Source organism: Melanaphis sacchari, unplaced genomic scaffold, assembly GCF_002803265.2.
Source record: "Melanaphis sacchari strain LSU unplaced genomic scaffold, SCAv2.0 Contig291_pilon_pilon, whole genome shotgun sequence".
Classification (NCBI taxonomy): Eukaryota; Metazoa; Arthropoda; class Insecta; order Hemiptera; family Aphididae; genus Melanaphis; species Melanaphis sacchari.
In genome coordinates this window covers 39,351-63,916 of record NW_020271164.1, presented here as the reverse complement: position 1 = coordinate 63,916, position 24,566 = coordinate 39,351, and the positions used below count along the sequence as shown (strand labels likewise).

General features: G+C 31.5%; 1 protein-coding gene and 1 pseudogene across 1 annotated transcript in view; both read right to left on the bottom strand.

Moving 5' to 3' along the window:
- The window catches only part of LOC112595687, a 75,817-nt gene that overhangs the window by 22,756 nt on the left and 28,495 nt on the right, over positions 1-24,566 (bottom strand). Inside the window, exons 7-10 of the mRNA XM_025340984.1 lie at positions 24,069-24,207; positions 23,683-23,762; positions 23,445-23,565; positions 19,343-19,746 (exon numbers count right to left, since the gene is read on the bottom strand). Coding sequence (XP_025196769.1) covers positions 19,343-19,746; positions 23,445-23,565; positions 23,683-23,762; positions 24,069-24,207 — 744 coding nt within the window. The remainder of the gene's footprint in view (positions 1-19,342; positions 19,747-23,444; positions 23,566-23,682; positions 23,763-24,068; positions 24,208-24,566) is intronic.
- LOC112595686 lies at positions 9,573-13,402 on the bottom strand (annotated as a pseudogene).

Here is a 24,566-nt window from a genome sequence, read left to right as displayed (position 1 = left end):
GTGCCAGCTTCAGAACAAGGCGGACGGCCTGGCGCTCGTTCGTATCCCGCATCAGGAACGAAGAGCCCTGGGGACCCATCTACAAGTGGCTAAAATCCAGGGGAACATGGCCCTTGGAGAAACTAACAAGGCCCGCTTGGCGATTGGAGACATGACACTCTCGACGACCCTGACTAAGGGTTGCCCGCAGGGTTCAAAATTTGGATCTGAACTTAAGAGGAACGCGGTCAATCAGTTCTTGTCCGGCGATTTCCCACCCGATACAGAGACAGTCGCCTACGCGGACGATTTGGCGCTGCTCATCTACGGGAAATACCGTCCGGAGCTCACGGAATGCGCGAACGCGCTGTTAGAAATAGCGTCAAGATGGAACTCTAATAGAAAACTAACCTTCTCGGCGGCCTAGTCGCAAACCTTATGGATAAAGGGCCAACTAAGTAAGCCCTTTGACTTGTGACTTGGGGGGCTAAGATCAAGATGACGCCCGAGGCGAAATACCTCGGGGTCATCTTTGATCCGCAAAGGAAATTTAGTACTCATCTGGCGGAAAAAGCCGCGTCCTCGGTAACGCTATTCAATCGGTTAATATCCGTGGCTAAGGCAAGCTGGGGCCTTAAAGTGAGGACGATAAGGATCCGGTACAAATCAGTGTTCCTACCGTATATGGGTTACACGGCCTCGATCTAGGCTGAGCGCTGGGGTATAACACGATTGCGTACGTTTGTACTTTTTGGCAACACGATTGCGTATGTTTGTAGATGGGTTAAAAGTACCCTTAAGAAAAAATAAATAAACACGATTGCGTATGAAATTGTATGCAACGTTGTCAATTTTAATTTTTTCATCGTATTAATAAATAATAATAATATAAAAAATATTGAATAAATTTAAAGTTCTAAAATAATTAATAAAAAAAGTTAATGGTAAAAAAGTAATTAATAAATAAGTAAGATTAAATTTCAATTCCTTGACATCTATAGCCTACTACTTTTAAATATTGAGTTACATTTTTATGGATTTTTTTATACTCATCATAATCCTTTATGGTGCTTTGGATTCTGTTTAAGTCTTTTTTTGCCATTTTCTTCACTCTCCCATTATTAACCGATTGTATAATCGCTCTGGTTTAGAAATATCTATATAATATTATCTCTGTACGACGTTGCATCAGCGTAATCGACCTATTTACTTAATCTAAGGATTTACAATTTACTTGATAATTCGATTGACAAAAATATAATTTCAAATATAAGACAGATTTTAGAAAAATAAAATGTTTAATTTGACTTCTCTGTATCATGAAACACATTTTTAGTTTACTCTGCTATTTTTTAAGCATCTCATAAGAAATATACAAATGCTATAAAATCCCAACCCTGGTCATATATACCGGTATGAAAATTGGCAACAGCGCTTAAAATTTCGTCGCAATCGTTTAGTTAAAAATCAGGTAAAATCGTACACAATCGTGTACCTAAAAAAAGGTATCGCCGATAACGAACGTACGCAATCGTGTTTTAACGAGCGCTGCATGGCCCAATACCGGCACAGGACACGGGCAAACACAATCCAAAGACGCCCGTTACTGGCAATGACGGGCGCATATTAGACCACATCGACGATGGCGCTCCAGGTAATGGCCGGAGTACCTCCTTTAGACTTAGAACTAGTCCGGCTGGCTAAGATCGAAAGGACAAGGGCGCCGTGTGGAGAAGAAACAAGTCAGCGTCAGACGTTGCTGGAAAGGCGAAACAGTATTATGAGACCACCATACGTCTCTGGTAGGAAAGATAGGTCGTTAGCGACAAGGAAAGGCGGATGGCAACATGGTTTTCGGACTTCGGTGCAGGCTCGAGAGGCCATGGTTTGTTCCGTACCACTACATCACGCAGTTCGTGTCCGGGCACTAGAAATTCAACTTTTTGCTCCATAGATTCAACATTCGAAGCGAGGCACTTTTCCCGTGTGGTCTCTTAATGGAAACTGCGAAGCGTGTGCTATTTGACTGCCCAGTATTTAGCCAGGAAAGAGTCAAGCTCGCAGCCATCGCGCAAGCAGCCGGTATGGAATTGCCGTGCGACTGCGATACCATGACCTCCACGGAGGCCATGTTCCTTGTGTTCAAAAATTTCTCTCGGGAAGTCCTGGAGGAAAAGATGTAGGGCGATCCCGTGGGCGTGACCCAGACCTCTAATTTTAGATAAAAAACGGAAAAGGCGTGTGGGAAGAGGGCGTACGTGGGGGACACGGCGCACTGCCAGGGACATGGGGACCGTCTCCGCCTATCCACACAAGTATAAAACGTCCGAGTGGGCTTAGCCAAGCTCGACCGTCGACTGACAATGACGGCGGCAGGGCGAAAGCCTGCGGAGTACCGGATAGTGGCAGGCGAAGCGGGATCTGATAGCCAGACTCAGGGAATTAAGATGACGCCTTACAGGATCGTTGAACGCTCTCCGTACTAAGACCCGCCTAGTCGAGAGTGATGGACCGGACACCTCGCGGAACAAATTGGGTGCCTGCCTTCTCATAGGGTCGGGACGGGATACTCCGCGAGGTGAATTGAGCGCCCTCTCTCCCTTATGTATTAATTCTTATCTAGACCGAGAGCTCGAGGGATAGGAGCCAGACCACCCTTCAGGCGAAACACGTGCTTGTATTCAGCCGTGTCGGGGCTTGATACGACAGAGGCACCAAGCAGAAACGGAAATCTGCTAAAAGACAAACCGTACTCACAAAAAGGGGTCGTAGTGATACACAGAGCGGGGCCCCGGCGACCTGCTGGCGGACAAGGCAGTTGCGAAGGTCTAAACGCCGGGTTCGAACCTGGTACTATGGGACTCGGAGTAAGCCCTGTCGGGTTGGCTTGCTAATAGCACCCTGACGCTCCGGTGGTGACGGTCTTGGGGCATGCGACTGTGAGGACTCGCGCTCGTCCGTGGCAGGACAGTTACACTTAAGGAACGACTCGTGGTGGTTTTGGGAGTACCGCCTTAGTAAAAGGGGTCTGACTTGGGCGTTATTCATCGGGGCCTGGCTGCGGCGGTCACTCATTATGACGCCTAAGGAGAGGTGGTGCCCTGGGAGAGTTTCCCGGATAAACATTCGGGTCTCCCGCCCAGAAGAGATAACCACGCGACTACATAAAGGGGTCGAGTGTCTCCGAGGCAACCCGGAAGAACTGGTTGGATCCCGCAACACACGGAAAGATGTCTAAAAGTTTTATTTTATAATATGAAAATAACAAAACTCAATTTAAATTATAGTGCTTCACTAGTGATTGAGGAATGTAGGGTGATAGTTCAAATCGCGAATGACAAAACCATGAAAAAACAGTGTAAATAAAAATCGTGAAATTTTTTAACAGAGAAAAATAAAAAAAGTTCTAGTTGGTATATTTTTCCTAATCCATATACATTTAAATTATTATTACTGCTGCAGTATTATAAAAAAAAAAAATTGATATGACAAATTATAGGCAATACCTTTTTACTATTCTAGTTTGTTCCTGTTTTCATAGTCAGTACTTAATTGTTTAAGTTATCCTTTTTACGATTTCTGGACAATTCGATGATACCAGCAATAAATTGATTTATTTTCATTTCGTTTAAACTTTGTTACTTTTGAATCGCTTTAGCAAATTTCGTAGAATAAAACACAGAAATACAAATTAACGTTGATTATCTATCGTACGTTTCACAAAATTAGAGACTCGACCGTAGCGCGACCGGTGGTCAAAACGTTGCATTTCAGTGTCGTTCAAACAAAAGCGTGGTTAATTTTAAATACAACATACTTTTTTAATAATAATTTTTTTTTTTAGATATTTACAAAAAAAAAAAAAAAAAATAAATAAATAAATGAAAAAAAATATTTTATTTAAACATAAGTTAGAATATTATAATACACAAATTAGTATACAATAAAATTACAAATTTTATTATTTTTTTTAAAATAAAAAAATAAAATTTAACAATACTTATAAAAAAAATGTTAAATAACATACAAATAAATTGGAAAATTAAAAAAACAATCACAAGCCTTCGTAATCATCTTCACTGTCGTTGCTACTTTCATCGGGGTGTATAGTTAGAATTATAGGTTCTAAAATCTCGTCCCATAGGCCTTCCTTGATGAAGTCGTCGTCTTGCAATTTTTCGCAGTGCTTGACATGACGCTTCTAATCTTCGGCCGTCACCGAGTCTATGACATTGTTCACTAGTTTTTCTACATCCACAATTTTGAAAGTAATGTTCAATTCAGCGACTTTATTCTTTATTTGTGCCCATATAAACTCGATAGGATTGTACTGGCAATGGTACGGTGGTAATCGTACAACTGAATGTCCCATTTGTAATGTGATTTCGTCAAGCTTGTAATTTTTTCTTGGTGTTACATCTTTTACCCGCTCACATAATTCACACAAAGTTTTGAGTAGTGAAAATCTTATACCTTAACACGTTCGCTGCGGCTTGATTTTCGTATACCCATTCCCCGGTGCTGGTCAAATGTACGTGTTTTTTTTTTATGACGCCTATTGACGTCATCAGCGTCACTGAATAATTTTTTAGCCAGACGCTGTTTGACGCCATTGGGCGTCAGTCATCGTATAAATATATAAATAAAAATAATTATCATTCAAATACTTTATTATTACAATATTAGTTATAAAACAATTGTGTACAACTTATCAAACATTTTAAAATCACATTTTTACTTTTAATAAAAAAACTTAAATATCATTGAAATTTTATACTTAATACTAACCTAATCTACTTATAAATTACTTGTACTAAATATTTATTCTTGAATGAAAATCATTGAAACATGGTTGTTGACATAGACTGGGTGTTTCTGGGCAAGCATCACAAAAATATGCCGTATCTTTTCGAATCTTCTGCGTATAACATAGTTGACATCTTTTTCTTATTGCTCTTCCATTTTTTCCAACTTCGTGTTTTTTTGGTAAATGATTCACTTTTGACGTTAATATTCTTGGTTTTGGAACTTTTGGTAGAAGAACGCTCAATACAGATAAACGATAGTCGTATAATGGCATATTAGATCCAATTTTATATTTATTATATAAGTAAAATGAGTTCATTAACAACATTTGTACAGTATGTATACCAATTTTCTTGTACCATCGAATTGTTTTTCTAGTGCAAGGATAATAACTTTGCATTTGGTCCTGACGGTCTATACCACTCATAAACTTGTTATAGTTAACGATAGGTTCTGGTTTAGTTTTATTATGGCCACGTTTATTTGTTGAAACTACCAGGTTGTTTTTAAATTCTGTTGATATATAAGCGACCTCTCTTTTGTCTCTCCACTTTCCAATTACCACGCCATTTGAATACCTAGCAATAGTTTCGTCTTTCTTCAATTTTGCCTGTTTCACTTCTACTGGTGTATTTTTCCTATTTATTCTCAACGTTCCGGTACAGTACGTATTTTTCTGAATTAACGAAGTTGCCAAATCAAAGCTGTTGTAAAAATTATCCATATACAAGGAGTGACCATTTTCTAATTTTTCAGACATCAAATGCAAAACTACTTTAGAAGCATGACCTTGTCCTCCCATATCATCGAATACTCCAGTATAAATAGCAAACTTTATAACTAAACCAGTCGGTTCTGTTAGCATATATAGTTTTATACCATATTTATGGCGCTTATTTTGAATGTATTGCCGAAAAACAAGACGTCCTCTCATTAAACCATCGATTCGTCAAGTGACAGCTCTTTTTTTGGATAGTATATAGTATTCATTTTATTATTAAAATAGTCAATTAATGGTCTTACCTTGTACAAGCGATCTAAAGGTTGTGCTTGGTCATCAATATTTGGTGCAAAATGAAAACAGCGCATTATTACTAAAAAACGATCCCTACTCATATAATTTGAAAAGCAAGTTATATTAAATAGATGGTGCTTTTTCCAATAATCGTTCAATCTATTTAGCTTTATAGTACCAGTATGAATAATTAGAGCTAAAAATGTCAGCATTTCGTCTTTAGTCGTGGGTTTCCACGTCGATATACGTGAACTCGGATAATGACCAATACGTGAAAACTCTTTTTCAGCGTAACTGTTAGTTTCATCGACCAATAAATTAATGAAATCATCATCGAATAATAAGAAAAAAAACTCTATAGGACTTCCATCATCTGGTATTGGAACCAGTAATTCATTATATTTCGTACAATTAAAATTAGGCATATCAGTTTCTTCTTCAAACCATGGTTGTGTAGGAGTATGTATATTACCTGTATCATCCATATCAACATCAATATCGGAATATTCGGAACTTTCAGAATCATTCGCAACCTGGGAAGAAGCTTCAGCCATAAAATCGCTGCCGGAGTCAGAAAATTCAAAATGTTCATCACTTTCGGACTCGAAAATCATCTGTTCAATCCTGTTTTCATATCCCCGATTTGTACAAATGCGTTTTGGTCGAGATGGACCAGATTCATTCAATTTATTACTCATATTTTCAAAAAATAAGAATAAAATACGTCAAATAACGGCTATTATTAATTACGTATTTTAAAATTACGAACAGTTATAATTACGTATTACACAGTCAACCACATGCGAACAACTGATAAAGTAATGCTAAAATAACATGAAATAATAGTATAAAAAAATTCCCCGTTCAAGTCTTATCGTAGACCTAAAAATAGAAAATTTAAGATACGGATTTTACACACATATACAGTAATATGTACTGAACAACGCTGGTGAAAAAAAAAAGATTAAAACGCAACGCTGACAAAATTAAAAATAGTTGAAAATAAATGTATAAATGATGCCTTAAGGCGTCATCCGCACATGGGAAACGATAGAAATGACGCCTAAAGGCGTCATCCCGCAGCGAACGTGTTAATTAGTTATTGTTGAACATCAGATTTTTTTGAATTACATTTTGGATAATTGTCCGAAGTCGTAGAGTGATATGACGCGTTGTCCATTACAATAATGGATGGTTCTTCCAAATGTTTCATCATTTGAATGAACCATTCTTTAAACATAGTTGATTTCATTTGGGTATGCTAGTCAATATTTGTGCCAGATTGACAACGGAACGCTAATTTTAAACCTACTACAAACCCAAATTAACTTGATCCAGCATGGTAAATAATTAATCGGCTTCCTTTTACAGTACGTACCTTTAATCCTTCAGAATTATCTCCGTTTTGCCATATGTATCCGCGATATGATTTTGATTTATCCACGTCTCATCCAGATAAACTACAGGACGAGTATCCTTATTTTTACGTAAGTTGCACATGGTTCTTAAAAATTTAACGCGCATCGCAACTATATCATTTCTCTCCATAAGAAATTTTTAACCATCGTTAAATTTCTTATACTTGAAATTTAAAGACCTCAAAATTCGCCACATAGATATTTTTGATTCCTTGTACTCTGTTTTTTCTTGATACTTATTCAGCAGTTTAGTTGTTGTGAGGTACTCATAATTGTCATAGAACTGATGGATAGTTCTCCGTACAATATCTGCATCAAAGTCATCAATGCCAGTTGCATACTTTGTTTGCTTATATTGTTTTTGCGGAGAAGTAAATGAAGCATTTGAAGGGCCATCTTCTGGTTTTGAATTTAACATAGATTTGACACCTTCAGTTGTAATTCCTTTTACGGTACTTAAACTAACTCCACAAGCATCCGCAGTAATTTGTTGAGTTTGACGAATGTATTTGGCAACTTCGACATTCACTTTGTCATTTAATAACTTTTTAAAATACTTGTAAACGTTAAAAATTGTATTTTTTGTCTGAAGATGTATATCATCATGTCGAGACATTATTAATAATAAAAAAAAAAAAAACACTAGGTATATTTTTCAATTATCGTGGGATAATGGTAATTATTAATCAGCAAAACCACTATCAATACAAAAACGATATTGGATTTATTTTGTGGTGGAACGGGTTACACTGACAATAACTATGAAATTACGATTAGAAAAAACAAACAAACACGAGTAGTGTTAACGATAACAACAACACGATAACTAACCTAATAAGCGCATCTGCTACTACAGCATCCTTATTTTTTTATTAAAAAAACCATTGATCCATAATCTTGTTATTCTATATACTGCGCTCAGCGCTGTAAGACAGCGGCTGTATGTGGCAGTTCAATTTACGCGCACTATTTAGTCCACATTTTGAGTACCCCAACTGATTATACACCACCTGTCGCGCTACGGTCGAGTCTCTAAATTCGTGAAATGCTATATAGTATTATTATTACTTATTACTATAAAAAGGTATAATAACGAAAAGTATTTCTTACATTTCGCGATTTTTATTTTCGCGGTTTATCGCATAGATACAGGATTGTATAGTGTTTTAGAAGAAAGCTAAGATTCCGACAAAAGCACCTCATAGATGCAAATTTGAGTTAAGAAAAAACTTTACAAAGAGTAGAAATGTATTTAAAAAAATACAAACCAAACATTAAAAAACAAAAAATAATTATTTGGTGATTTTATGAACGATCTTTTTTTGGTGGTCGTCATTACCGCACACTTATCTTTCATAACCGCACATTTTTCACCATTCAATACCACACATATTTATTCTATTATTAAAAAAGTAAATTTGGAAGATTGATAGTTCAAAACCGAACATATTTGATTGACTGTTAAAAATTAAGCATAGGTATTTTATAATAAAAAAAAAAAAAATAGTTAAAAAAAAATGATTTACTATATATTAAAAGTAATTTTATATATAATTAAATTTAAATAAATTTACACCCTAATATTTTTAAATAATCAATTAAATTTATTTCCTTGTTCATGAAACGATTTTATGAATTTAAAATATATTTTCTTTTTCCCTACATATTTTACGTTGTTGTTTTGTACGAGTCTATCTTGTTTAAATTTGATAAACTATATATATATGTATATATTAATGTGTGTGGTATTGAACGGCTTAATTTTGGGAAAATATGCTGGATTAAGATATAAAAGTGTGCAGTTTTGAACGATGACTTTTTTTTTGAAAGCGTGCGGTTATGAACGACGCCCCCTTTTTTATATTGCAGTGTTATTAGATCCTTTTGAATATATTATCAATAGGACATTCATTGAAATGTTAGATATGTCTATCAAGAATCATATGACCAAAAATAAAAAGAAAACCTTTACTAATCTAAATGTTAAGTTGGTCGTTGTTCACTGGGACACCAAAATAATAGAAAATATATCTGGAAAATTTGTCGTTTGATTATCAGTCATCGCTATATTTTTTAAAGTTGGGTACTACTAGATAAAACTCAAGCATTTGTTATTGAAATGACTATGTTGGACACCGGTAGATATAATGGTGCCTGTAAATTATTAGAAAATAGAGATATTATTTTTTTGGTTATAGGCACCAATTCATGGGCGTAGCTAGGATTTCAATCAGGGGGGGGGGGCAGTGATGTAGCCAACTTTAAATCATTAAAACTCAATTTTTTTTTAAAGTATTTATTTATAATATATTATTCATTAATCATTATTTTTAAATTATAACAATGACAATCGTCTAGAGTCTTCGCAAAATCTGCTGAGAATTTTCTGTTGCATCTCTTCCTTTTTTTCATCTAGCAGCTTTCTATGCACATTTAGTATGCATAGACCTGAAATAATTTACATTGTATATGATTAATATTAATATAATTATTAATTAGCATTGATATAAAAAAACTATTTTGATTTACCATTCAGACGATTTTCCGTCATCGTTGAACGCAACCAAGTCTTTACCCTTCTTAACGTACTGAATGACCTCTCAATAGTGCTAGTTGTACATGGCTGAGCTAAAGAAATATGCAAGGCTTGTTTTATTTTAGGAAAGCAAATATCTGTTTCTTCTACTACTTCACTCATTTCCATGTCTGATAGTTTGCTTTTAGCCAGTTTTTTCTCCTTCCAGATGTTGTACCATAATTCTGCTTCACTTTCCAAGTCTTTAATTTGGTAATAATTGGCAAAATCATTTATTTTAAGTTTAAATTCTTTGGTGTTCATATCTAACATATTTGAAGGGTGTAATAATAAAAGTGAAAAAGCAGGTATGTTTTCATCAGAAAATCTCCGTTCCAATGAGGATATTAATGAATCCAAGTATGGAATTAGTAATGATCTCTTCCAGAATTCAGCCGAATTTAACGCTGGAGGATTCGAACGATGTTGTTGTTGTTTAACAATCCTAGGAAGATTAATTTCTGCTCCTATATTCTCAGCTGCTATGTTTGCAGCAGTTGATAATTCTTGAATTTCTGTGTCAGCGTGTTCGCGGTGATCTTTCACTATGTGACTACTATTTTTTTTATAAAATTTGAGCATTTCAGCAAATCCAGATTTTTTGATTGTAAAACATTCACAACAGGCTCTAATAATTTAGAGTATTTTGCTATGAGGATAACACTCATTATAAAAATACAGTGGAACCTCGATAACTCGAACCTCTATAAGTCGAATTTTCGATAACTCGAAGGAATACCTTGACCCCTGGCTTCCAATATATGATATGTGTGATAAATTTTCTCGATAATTCGAATTTCGCTATCTCGAATTTCTCGATAAGTCGAAGTAATTTTAGTTGAATTTTAGCTTATAACTCGAATTTATATAATAAAATATAATTTGTACAATTACCTATCTCGATAACTGGAAGGTCAAATAACCATGTACATATGTATATTATTATAAATAACGAAAATCGTAATCGAAAACCGATTACTATTATCAATCTTATCATTACCTATACTACTTAAAAGGAACAGTTATAAATTCAACGATATTGTATTATGTAATATGTATGTATGTCTATACCTAATCTATATCTCCGATAAGTTACGTTTATCTACTTTATTAGTATTTATTACTGGTAAAATTATACGTCGATTGAAATACGAAATGTATATGTCGATATTTTATATAATGCTGACACAGCAAATGTTCAGTTTATTTTGTGATTTTGTCAAGTCAAGATGGAAAAACGTAGTTTAAAGTCTCTAACTGTCGGTGATAAAATAAAAATTATTGAAGAAGTAAAAAAAGGAGTGAAACGCAAAAAAGATATCGCGAGTGAATTCGGTATTCCTGCTAGTACCTTATCGACTATATTGAAGGATAAAGATAAAATGCTCAAAGCAGTTGAAGAAGCCCCCTGCTTACCACGCCGGAAAAGATTTAAAGCATCAAGTTTCCCAGAAATTGAGCATGCTATGACGGAATGGATAAAGCGAGTAAGAGATTATAATTTACCCATTTCGGGACCGTTAATTCAAGAAAAAGCAGCAGAGTTCGCAAAAAATTTAGGCCTCACATTTCAAGCTAGTTCGGGTTGGCTGGAAAAATTTAAATTGAGGAACGGAATAGTAGAAAAAATCATATCAGGTGAAAGTGCCGCGGTGTCTGAAGTTGACTGTGAACATTACCGAACAAACATACTACCAAGTTTGTTAAAAGAATACGACTCTAAAGACATTTTCAACGCAGATGAATTCGGTCTCTTTTTCAAGTGTACACCTGACAGAACTTTGACATTCAAAGGAGATACTTGTCACGGAGGAAAAAAGAGTAAAGAACGTGTAACAGTCATGGTAGGTGCTAAGATGACTGCAACAGAAAAATTAAAACTACTCGTGATTGGAAAGTCAAAACAACCAAGGTGCTTCAAGAAAAAGAACGTGCAATCGTTACCGGTCACATACGCGTATAACAAAAAAGCTTGGATGTTATCCACCATTTATGAATCTTGGATATTCGACTTAGATAAAAGATTTTTCAACGATAAAAGAAAAGTGCTTCTCTTTGTCGATAATTGCCCTGCACATCCAAAAACACTTTTGCATGAACTAAAAGCAATACGGGTAGTATTTCTGCCACCAAACATGACATCTAAGTTACAGCCAATGGATCAAGGAATCATAAAAAACATAAAGCATCATTATCGAAAAAGTATAATGCAAAGAAATTTGCGAAAAATGGATTCCGGACTTGAGATAGATGACATAAATCTTTTAGAATCAATTGAATTATTGCATAAATCCTGGGGAGCAGTCACACAGTCCACGATTGTAAATTGTTTCCACAAAGCTGGCTTTAAAAACGGTATAAATAAGTTGTTTATTTTATTTATATGTTTCTATGATTTGTAATTATGTATTACTTTTGTCTTTTAGAAATCGAAGAAGTCGAACCAGTCGAAGAAGAAACTCCGATTGAGTGGGATCGATACCAGCAGCTTTTTCCTGAGACTAATACAGTTGAATTCCAACATTTTGTTGAGGTGGACTCTAGTGTTATAACAACATACTATCCTACTGATAATGAAATACTGAACGATTTGAAATTCCAAGAAATGCCTAACGAGTCAAGTGGGGAGGAGTCAGTTATTGAAGACGATGGCGAATTGGCTTTACCTAAAACTACTCTTGCCCAGGCATTAGATAGTTTACAGGTTGTACGTAAGTACATTCAAGAACAACAAGAAATTGGAGACGAGATTTTTTCCGCGCTAAACGTTATTGAAAACTTTACAGATAGGTCAAACATTAAGAAACAATCAAAAATATCTGATTTCTTTAAAAAATAGTTCTTTTTTTCTACTTTAGTCTACTTTATTCATTACATTATACATACTTTTTTTAAATTTTTTATACAATATACATACCTACATAGTACATACATTATACATTTATTAGTAAATATGTACATACATAAATAAATAATTAAAAAATTGAAGTCTTTGTGTTTTTAAATAAAAAAAATATTTTCAATAACTCGAATTTTTTTTGCAGATTCGAGTTATCGAGGTTTTCTATAAGTCGAATTTCCGATAACTCGAATTTTTTTTTCGCCCCCAACCGATTCGAATTATCGAGGTTCCACTGTACTTTTATTTGCTACAGCATACAATTGAAAAGCAACTTTTCTTGTTGCAGTGTTCCCATCTTTTGACAATTTATCTAAAGCATGTACAATTATCTCAAAATTTTCTTTGAAAATTGAAATACTTCTATATTTTTGAGACCATCGTGTCTCACAGAATGCTGGTATGTTCGGGATACATTTTCTACGTAAAACAGATTCGCGAAAAAAGTTTATGATATCCTTTACCGTTGAAATTGTGTTACGTATTTCTGGAACACAATTTAAATCATTGACCACCAAGTTTAATTTATGACTTGTACAGTGAAAAAATAGAGCATGTGGATATTTTTCTCGTAAAATTGTTTGCACTCAATTGATTTTCCCTGCCATAGTTGCGCAACCATCATAGCCTTGTCCAACAAGCTTCGTTCCATCGAGACCTTCGTTTTGAATAAAATGATCTATTGCACTAGCTATGTTAACAGCATCCATGGCATGTAGTTCAATGAAGCCTAAGAATTCTTCTCTGATAGCCCTTTTCTCATCATCAAAAAATCTAATCCCAATAGACAATTGCTCTGTTCCTGAGATATCAGCGGTCTCGTCTGCCATTATACTGAAAGCTACAGCCTTTTTAACATCATTAATAATACAATCTTTGATTACTGTTCCACTTATATTGATGATTTCATTCTGAATTTGCGGAGATGTGTAGATGGCATTTCGCTTGCCCTTTTCGATATGGTTTTGGAGATACTGATCACCAGCTTCAATTCGCATTTGAATTAAGTCATAGAAAACTCCTACATCAAAAAATTATCAAAAATAAATAATTTAAATAATCCAATATTTTATAAATTTAATGATTTTATTCAATTACCTTCATTTTGACCTTTTCCTCTAAAGGGTAGATCATGGGTTCCGCAAAATAGTACATTTGAAATTATGGACGAAATAATTTTTTGATTTTGTTCTAGTACTTTTTGGTGTCCGGATACCATCATAATATTTATAGGTACTTCTTCCATAAAACTTTTAGCTGCTTCGGTTGCTCCTTGGTGCCAATTATTGGAAATATGGTTTCTACAGCCCTCGTGAATGTCTTTGTATCGTGTAAAAGGTTTGATGATAAATGAACCTAAAACACCTTGGACTTTTTTCGGTGTAAACAGAACACAGTACAAACAAAGAGCTCCTTTCAGTATTTTCGAATACGCAAGCTAAGGAGCATAGGCCTGTAACCAACTATGGTTAAATTTTCTCTTTGATCCAACAGCAATAGCATCCTCACTAAAGTTGTAATTTTCTGGTGGCGTCCAACAACGTTTCAAGATATCCATTTTTTGAGATGTTGTTAAATGATTAGACCGTCCCACCCATTGACCTATGTCATTTTCAAAACGTTCTTCATTTGTAAGCTTTTTAGAAGTTGAAGGATCTGCATTTCTGGTATTGCGATCATAAGAAGTGGAAGGTTCGTTGGAGGATTTGGGAATTTTATATATTCCTTCATGTTCATCACTTCCGCTACTACTTATTTCTGGCAATTTTCTCTTTTCTCGAGCTTAAAAATTACGAAGACTTATGAAATAATGATGTAAGTGATAATCAGGGCTTGAAACTTAATGCATTAAAAATTTGTTTGTTGTTGATAATTTATTAATAATATTAATATATAATAATAATATATTATTATTATTATTTATATTATTAATATATAATATTAATAATAAATTATAAACATAAAATATGCGCTATGACACAGAAAAAGTTGTTTCCTATGTATTGTGGAATTTTGGTAATTCTACTATAAATACCAAGGGAGTGGTTTTGTCCCGCGCAAAACAGTTTTTCGCTATATTGTATGCTTGTAAGACGAAGACAACGCATGCGGGTATAGCGTCCACTTAATATATCATAGTTGCGGCAGGCGGCGGTCACAATACATAGTGTATATATTATATAAGTAAAAGACTTTGTACTTATTTATTTTACTTTGTAACTATTTATAATTCTAAAACAAGATATGTACTTACCACCAAAAAACTTTCTTATGTCCATCGTGTAAAATAATATTAAATGTAAACGTTATATATTATATTCGTTACTTACGCGAACACAGAACGGCACGTACTGCTGTCTGCTGCACTTGATTGTTGACACTATCGCTGTTGATATTAATGTATAAAGCACATAACGATTAGCGTTTAACTCATAATTCAAATAATCTTTAGATAGACTAATCGATAAAATATAAAACGATTACACGTGTAGATATCACTCGGTCCCACTAAACTATTTTTAGACTTCATGTACTTATATCATATTTAATATTTCAATTTTAACATAAAACTTACACGTGTGATATAAGAAATACAATTTAGTTTGTAGTGCAGGGGGGGGGGCACTTGCCCACCCCTGCACCATACTCGCTACGCCCATGGGCACCATACATTTGAGATAATTGTATCTGAAATATTAAGAAAATGTAAATTCTCACCTATGTCTGGTTCAGATATTCTTTTATTCAAATGATTTAAGGCAAAATGGGATACCTAATCTGAAATAAATTTGTTACCGGAATCTCTAACATGGAAATTAAAAGTGCATTAGGAAACAATTAAATTGACATTTTGGAATATGTAAAACTTAACCCTTTGAGGGCTGGTGACTCATTTTGTCATCATGTTTTTAAAGTCTTCACACAACAGTACCGAGGTGTCAAATATGATATTTGATTGTGCCATTCGATAGGGAATGTTATTTTCTTATATTTGTCATACTGTTACAGTTGCCTCGTGATATATTTTATCAATAATAGTTGTTATTGTAATCATTTTCTATCGATCGATGTGATTCATCAAAACGTATTTTTCGAACATCAAGTTCGGTAAGTTTTACTTATTTTAGAGCTTAAAAAAAAATATTTTTGAATTCTAAGTGTATTGATTAACATAATTTGTGCATTGGAACCTTGATATTATTCGTTAGAAACGAAACGTGTTAGATATTACATCATGATCCCAAATAAGATCAGTGGGCTTATATGTAATTAATAATTTTTTTTTTATACATACATAAAATCCCATTGATTTAGTTTGGCATCATGTATGTTTTTCGTTATTATACAAAGTTTTTTTGTATTCAATTTCAGTTTTTCATCAACATGTGTCACAAACGATTAACTGACGATGAAATTGCAAACTTTTTATTAGTTGGTGATTTGTCAAACATTGAGGAGCTGGATGAAGGGTATGAAGTTAATGTAGATAATTTAGATGAAGTACTTGAATTAATGACAGAGGAAATAGAGGATATTCAAGAAATACAACCTCCTAATAACCCACTTCCAGATGCACATGATCGTCAAGAACTAGTCTTTTTACAAGAAAATGAAAACGATAACGATCTCGAGTATGACTGGAGTAATATTCCTTTAGGAGACTCTAATTGGACTAATAACACTAGGACTACATCATACCCAACTTGCACTTCCTCATTACCAGACCCCCCTATAGAAAATCTATCTCCACTTCAATATTTTAAGTTTTTTGTAGATGACAATATATTTCAAAATTTTGTTGAACAAACCAATTACTATTCATGTCAAGTAACTGGATCTAGTATTAATACAAATATATCAGAAATGGAGCAGTATATAGGTATTCATTTTTACATGAGCATTGTAAAAATGCCAAGTTACAGAATGTTTTGGTCAAGACAAACTACATTTACTATGGTTTCTGATACTATGGTTACTGAAATTTTATTTATGTTTTATTTAAAAAATAAGTTGTTTTTTTATGATTATTTTTATTATATTATACAATATGTCTATAATAAGTTATATACAAGAAGTCTGAAATTTTATTTATGTTTTATTATGATTTTATATATGTATAAAGGGTTAAAAAAAGTTATTTAGAGTTTTTTAAAAGTTGTTTTTTAGAAATTGTTTTTTTGTAAGTAGTATTTTTATAAATTGTTTTAATATACAGGAAGTCTGAAATTTAAGTTTTATTTATGGTTTATTTTGATTTTATTATGAATAAAGATTTAAATGCTCAATGATCTGTTTTGACATCATGTATTTTTTGGGCCCAATTATCCACTTAACAAAAATTTTTTTCATTTTTATTTATTAAAACACTCTAATATGTAGAATTGTCAAAAAAAAAATTTTTGATTTTGGTTAAATCACTGTGTGGTCCTGAAAGGGTTAAACATTCGATAAATTGAACCCGAGATAATTATAAAGAATTATTAGATATAATAGTTATTTTCTTCGGAGAAGTATTTCTTGTAAGAAGTAAGTTTAAAAAGCCTGGTACATCCTCTCATACAAAAGATGGATGGCCAAAGAATCTATTGTATAAAAATATATTTATTTAGTTAAGACTTAAGTTACAAAATCATGAGGATAATTTTATTTTTCATTTCAATTTGTTTTTAATTAAAATCTATGCAAACTTCTACTATTTTGTTCCAAATGCCAATAAAACTCAAATAAATGACATCAAGTTTTTAAGAACTCGCTATAAATAACGAAAAATTAATTAAATTATTTATAATTTTACTATTCAAAAGTTATTTATATTATTTAAACGAAGAATTTATTACGGTAGCACTGTTTTATAACAGAATAAATGAAGACACCAAGATGATAATGGCGTAAAAAATGATAACGATTAATATGAAAAGGATTACACAGATGAAATATCTGAGAAAAAATCAATTTTGAGTAAAGAAGAATTAATTAGTCTTTTAGAAAACGATAATAATAATATATTATTAGAACTTGTGAACCATAAATCTTAAGAGATTTTAGAATGATTTGATATTTCAATTGCATTATTAAAATCACATCTAAATATATGGAGTAATTTATAAGAATTTATAGAACAGCAAAAAATAGGAAGTATCTAAAAGTAGTTAAACAATTTCTTTTAAAAATAAATAATAAATATTAATTTAATTTAGTATAGAATAATATACATATTAACAACAATTTTTATATTTTCAGACTATTCAAGAATATTGTAAACAATCGTTTTTCAACCAGGAGGTCGCGTAGGTCAAAAATAATAAAACGCTGATTTACAAAATGTACCTTTTTATTTGAATATTTAAAACTTTTTATTGGAAAAGAAAAATAAAATAATAATAATAATAATAATAATAATAAAATTATCCCGATAAGGATATACATAAAAAATTAATAAACATAATAAGTAGTACGGAGCATTACGTTTTGTTATATATTTATTCATAATCATTAATTCAAATTACACAAAACTAAAAAGACGCACTAAAAACCAAATTAATAACGCAATATCACATGAGTTTAACAACACGAGCGACGCGCGACTGTCATCGATAATTTAATCGTTTCATAACACACAAAAATAATAATAATAATAATAATAAGTAGTCGATTAAATTTAGATATATCATCAATAAAACGGGTACTACTCCACTAATGGAAATTCCTAACGACCCGATACATAATGTTCAAACTTGATAAGCTTAAGTTACTAGATATGGTATTTATAAATTGATATTTAAAATGTTATATTTCGTTTGGTTATTGATAGGATATTTTTACTGTTCAAATTTTTACCTAATATAGATAGAGGGGATGGGGGTCGTGAAGTGATTGACCATATTTTATACCTATTTTGGGGGTCGTGACACTAAAAAGGTTGAAAAACAATGTTGTATACAATATCCAAAAAACAGCTACATTGGATAATTTTAGAAAACCTTTATACATTTTATTTATTTTAAACAAGTAAATTTATATTATAATAAATAAAACAAATAACTTATAATTGAGTTATACTTATAGTTTTCGAATAAAAAACTTAAGTAAATAATAAAATGAATAAAACATTTTCTCAAGTTTAAAATTTAAGGAATTATACATCAAAAATTATCATTTTATTCTGTTCCATAAAACTTAGAGCTTTAGTCGCCACCTATTAATTAAGTTCAATTGAGCTCAAATATTACACATATAACTTTTAGACGTATTGTAACACAAAATTCCGGCCTACACTTTTATAAATTAAGCAAAAAAAATTTCTCTTTAAATAAATAACTGGAATCCTTATATATATTACAATTTCATAATTTTACAAAAACTTAAAATAAATCAACTTTTAAATATTTGAATATAATATTCAATATTTTAGTTTATAAAATTTATATTGGATGCAATAAAAATTGATGCAAAAGTGTATGTGTCGTGTATGTAGAATAACTTTTACTACTTTAGTTTGTTTTAGAATAATTGTTACTAAAATATTACTGAATTTGAAACTCAAGTTATGATGCAAGGTCACATATTATTACGAAGTGTTTCAAACAAGATACAATTTTTCAAGATTTTATTATTATGCATAAATAAATAAAAATTTAAAGATTTATTACTTTGCTCATTCGTTTAGCTTTTAAAAACATAAAATGTTCATCGTCTTTAATATGATCAGTATGAAGTAATTCTTTTTCATTTTTGGCCAACGTATTTATATTATGTTCAGCGAATACAAAACTTGCTGAATAGGTATTAATTATAGAATGACTACAAAGTATTCCATTCAGTTCTATTAACCACTTATAGGCAATAAAAATATTATTTATTTGTGTTTCTTTCGTATATATTGTTTTTGATATTTTATCATAATCAATTTCCAAGGAACTTTCATTTGTGATTTTCTTCTTATTAGTTTTATTCTTTTCCTGATTTGCCTTGTTTGTTTTATGTTTATCATTAGAATTCATATCATTCAAGTTTATACTGTGACTTTTGACAAAAGCTTGCAGTAATTTAATTGCTTAAAAATAAAAAAAAGATGTGTTTTAAATTGAATTTTATAACAATATGAAATCATTATAGGTATTAGGTAACGGAAAAAAACAAGGATTGTATGTTTACAATACGTTGAATCGTATATTTTTAAATTTAAATTAAATTATTTTTAAATAAAAAACCACTTAAGCAAATTATGAATTAAAGTACAATATCCATATTTAAAATTTTAATTACATATTATATTCATTGTTGCATATTTGTAAAATATGGTGAATGGGATAATAAGATATCTCAGAATACGATTAAACCTGGTTAGAAGTAAGGCAATAGATAGAATACATTTAAATAACATATGTTTGCCTATCGAGAACTTTGGGCATTGTACTAAAAACTGTCCGGTCGAGTGTCACGGATAGTTACAACTCGCGTGATTATCAGACGAATCATCATAGCAACATCTTATTACGCACGTTTTAACTATTAATAATAATGATACAGCATTTAAAAACTCTTTGTTAAAACCAATAAAACCTAAAGAATAGTGAAACTATAAGTTTATTAAATACCTAAATTAATATTGCTAAAATCTTTGTGGATATGAGTTAGATCTAAAAAAATACATTGACAATTGGAGTAGTCTTTTCAAAGTTCGTAACTAAAGTATTACCCACCATTATGACCTATTAATGATTGCCTAAATCATACATTTATACCTTTGTTAGAATAATCGTTTTTTTAGATTAAGAGGTTTGACCGACAGCAAGTTTCATCTTTTATGTCTATAGATTATGGTATATAAAAGTATTTAGCTATAATTAAATTAATCAGACTTGTGTATATATGTTACGGGCAAAGTAGGAAATCCGTGTATTGTATAACAATGCCTGGACACTGTGCACAATGCCCGAACTTATTGGCCAATGTAAGAATGATCATTTTAATACTCAAATTTGTCATACATTGACCGGGCAAAGTTTACCCTGCCCAGATTCAAGTGGGCAAAGTGAATTATACAGTGCGCTACACACTTTTATATCAAATTGTGTTTATACGTAATAATATCACTACAAAGCTATAATTATATATTTTATTCGTACACGACAACGTGACAGCTGCGATAGTACGAACCGAACCGTAATCTAAACGATAAAGTGATCACACAGTATTGTAGATAATATTTCATAATTGAATCGTTTAATTCCTATTCGATATTTTCGAATGATTATTGTCACGACGGCGACGTCGCGTAGTCTGACATTGTAGTGTAGTAGGTAGTGCAGTTGCCTGTAGTGTTATTTTTTCTTTTGGTCAAAGTTTTTAACTATTTTCTAAGTATTTGTGTACTATTTTCTAACATATAATGGAAAAAAAGTTTAATGAGAAGTTTAACGATTTACTATGAAACAAAAAATCAAATGCTGTATTTTTAAATAAAGTAAAATACGATGAATTAATTTTAAAAGTGATTAATGTGAAAACTAAAATCACAAAAAAGACTGCAGATGATTACAAATTAATTAAAAAATACGATGTTGTAAATATATCAGGGATTGAAAAGTTTGTAGTTCCAGTATCCGAAGGTAATTTAATTAAGTATTATGTTTACAATGAACAATTGTTTAAACTTCTTAATGAAACACATACATCTGTGGGACATGGAGATAGAAACCGTATGGAGATGAATTATGGAGACTATAATGATATTTTTAAATTTATGTGACCACTGTCAAAAAAAAAGGCAGTACAATTAAAAAAGGTTTAGTTGTAAAACCTATAATTTCATCAGAATTGAACTCTCGCTGTCAAGTGGATTTAATAGACACGCAAGCTCAGCCTGATGGTGATTACAAGTTCATAATGGTCTATCGAGATCACCTTACGAAGTTTATAATTCTAAGGCCGTTAAATCATAAACGGACTGAAGAAGTAGCTTACGTGTTAATTGATATTTTTACAACATTTGGAGCCCCGGCAATTTTGCAAAGTGATAATGAAAGGGAATTCGTCAATAAAGTTATTATTGAGTTGTGTAGTATGTGGGAAGAATTTAAGATTGTCCACGGAAAGCCTAGACACTCAAGAAAGTCAAGGGTCTGTTGAAAGGGCCAACCAAGATATTTAGAATATTATCGCAACATGGTTAGCCGATAATAATTCCAGAAAGTAGAGCAAAGGTCTTAAACTTGTTCAATTTATGAAGAATCGGAGTTTTCACTATGTGTACAAAACGTTCGTCATACGAAGCTATGTTCGGAGCACATGCTAAAGTTGGTCTAAAATCAACCCAAATTCCAACCGATTTAATTTCTATTTTAAAATCAGAGAAAGATTTAGAAAAGTTCTAGGCTGTGGAATTAATATTGAAAACATAAACGAGAAACACGAAAAAAAGTGATGGAAGTGATAAGGACAGTACCAAATAACTTTTTTCTGATGAAGATGAAAACGATCAAATAAAATTGAGAATAGAATCAATTTCTTCAAATTGATCGAATGCTGCTGAAAATCTTAAAGTACAAGCTAAAAAAATGAAGAATTTATCTGAAGAACGTTTTTTTTTTCAGGAAAAGAAGGAGAAAATGTTAAAATAAAAATTCCTGATGTGGATCGAGCAAGATGTGAACTTCGGTGTATTCTAGGAGTTATACTTTTTGGTAATTAATTTTAAAATAATTTTAATCATAAAATAATTTTTATATTAATAATTTTTTGTTATAGTAAAAGATAATTTATATGAAATTGGAACAAACGAGGGCAGACTACATCAACTCTACAGTCGGAACCAATTCACAATATGCAAAGAGGTTAATCCAGGCTGATGATGTACCACCAGTACAAATTTCATTAAGAGAAGTGGCAAGAAAATCTTCTAATTTGGGTGGCCAAGGGTACGATAGGTGTACTTGCAATACATTGTGTAAGACCAATCGGTGTAAATGTAAAAGATCTGGTCGTCATTGCAATTCAAAGTGTCATAATAGTGGTGTATGTGATAATAAATGAAGCAAATAAATAATAATTGTAATTAAATAATAAATAAATTAAATATTAAAGCTGTGCAACTTTATTTATTTTTAGTTTTTTATATAATATTCAATATTTAATCTACTGTGCCCAAATCTAATTGGGCACTGTAAACAATGCCCGGGCAACGTTAACTTATTCTAACTTTGCCCTTGAAAATCGGGCATTGTGCACAGTGCCCGACTTTCTACTTTGCCCGTAACATATATATATATACCTAATATTCTAACATCTTACACTCGATTCTATACAAAAAAGAAATTTGATCTAATCGAAATCAAGCTTAAATGAGAAAATGAATGACTATATTTATGACAATAATTTAATTTTTTTTTTTTTGAATACAAATATATATTTATTAAATACAATTTGTATGGCAAAACAACGTTTGCCAGGTCAGCTAAAATGTTGAAAATGTATATTATTATTATATATTACATGTGTTTTTAATTAAAATAAAAAGTATATATTTTTTTTTTAATTATTATAAAATTGAAACATTGAAAAAATTAATAACTTTGTCAAAAATATAGTTTAGTTACTAAATATACGAAGAAAAAATGGATTTAAAAAAAATTATACTACCTTTAATCACACCTACTATATAATTACTTACTTTTGTTTAAATTAATACAAATTATTTTAACTGAGAGCAATAATTGAGTGATTAAGATAGTATAATATTACAATAAATACCAAGTTTGACATTTTCAATATTTTTTTCATATGTTTTTGATTCTTTGTCGATATCTATAGCCGCAGAGACAATATAATGTAATATATCCTGTTCGATAATATGATCATCTTTCGTTAGTTCCTAAAAAATATAAATATTAGGCAATATATCTTTACACCTATGATATTATTTAATGTACCTAATTCGTTAATTAATGTTTCTACATTAAAAATATATTGTAAATTTTACTAATCTTACTATATAAAGCTCTTGTATTAAATTTCTATTCCGTACACCATATAAAATTCGCAATTTGGGAAGAATAGTTGACTGCAAGTCTAAAGAATACATAGATCAAACATAAAGTAATTGAATTGATTGAGTGAAGTATAAAGAATGGTATTGGTTTGATTATGCTTAATCTATGGTATAATATAGTACAGTACCGTATATCATTGTAATTAAATAGCATTCAATAATAAATAATTTAAACAATGTGATAATATTCCATTATTGATTTTTTAAATGGAGTCTAATACGAGTATTGTTAAATTAATATTAAAAAATTAATCTTAAAAAATCATATATTGTTTTAAACATATTATAAACAATTATAACATAATTTAATCGATAATCTGTATTACCTGTTATATCTTTATTATTATTTACATATCCCTGAAAATCATAACAATTTTCCGAATTCAATGAGTCACCAGTTAGATTAATGCACGACCCAATTGTTTCTAATGTCCACTCAGTTGCTTCAAAATTTAATAATCTATCCTAAAAAAAAAAATCTAATTACTATGTTTGTCAGAAGAAAAATAATTTCTGACATAAAATTAATTAATTATGAACATCATTTAGATTTTAAATAAATTAAATACTAAATATATTAAATAATTAAATTGATTTCCAATGATAGTGTGTGTGCTATTATTTTTTTCGTTTTGGAGTATATTTTGTAATCATTTATAACACAGTCGTTTTAGTACCTTGTGTTATTAATCTATTTTGAAATTTGCATTAGCACTGGTTTTAATCAGATATAGGATAATACTTTTACCAGAAAGTTCCTCCAAATTCTTATATTCGCACAAGTTGACGTCTCGAGACTAATCGGTCATTACTTGACATTACGC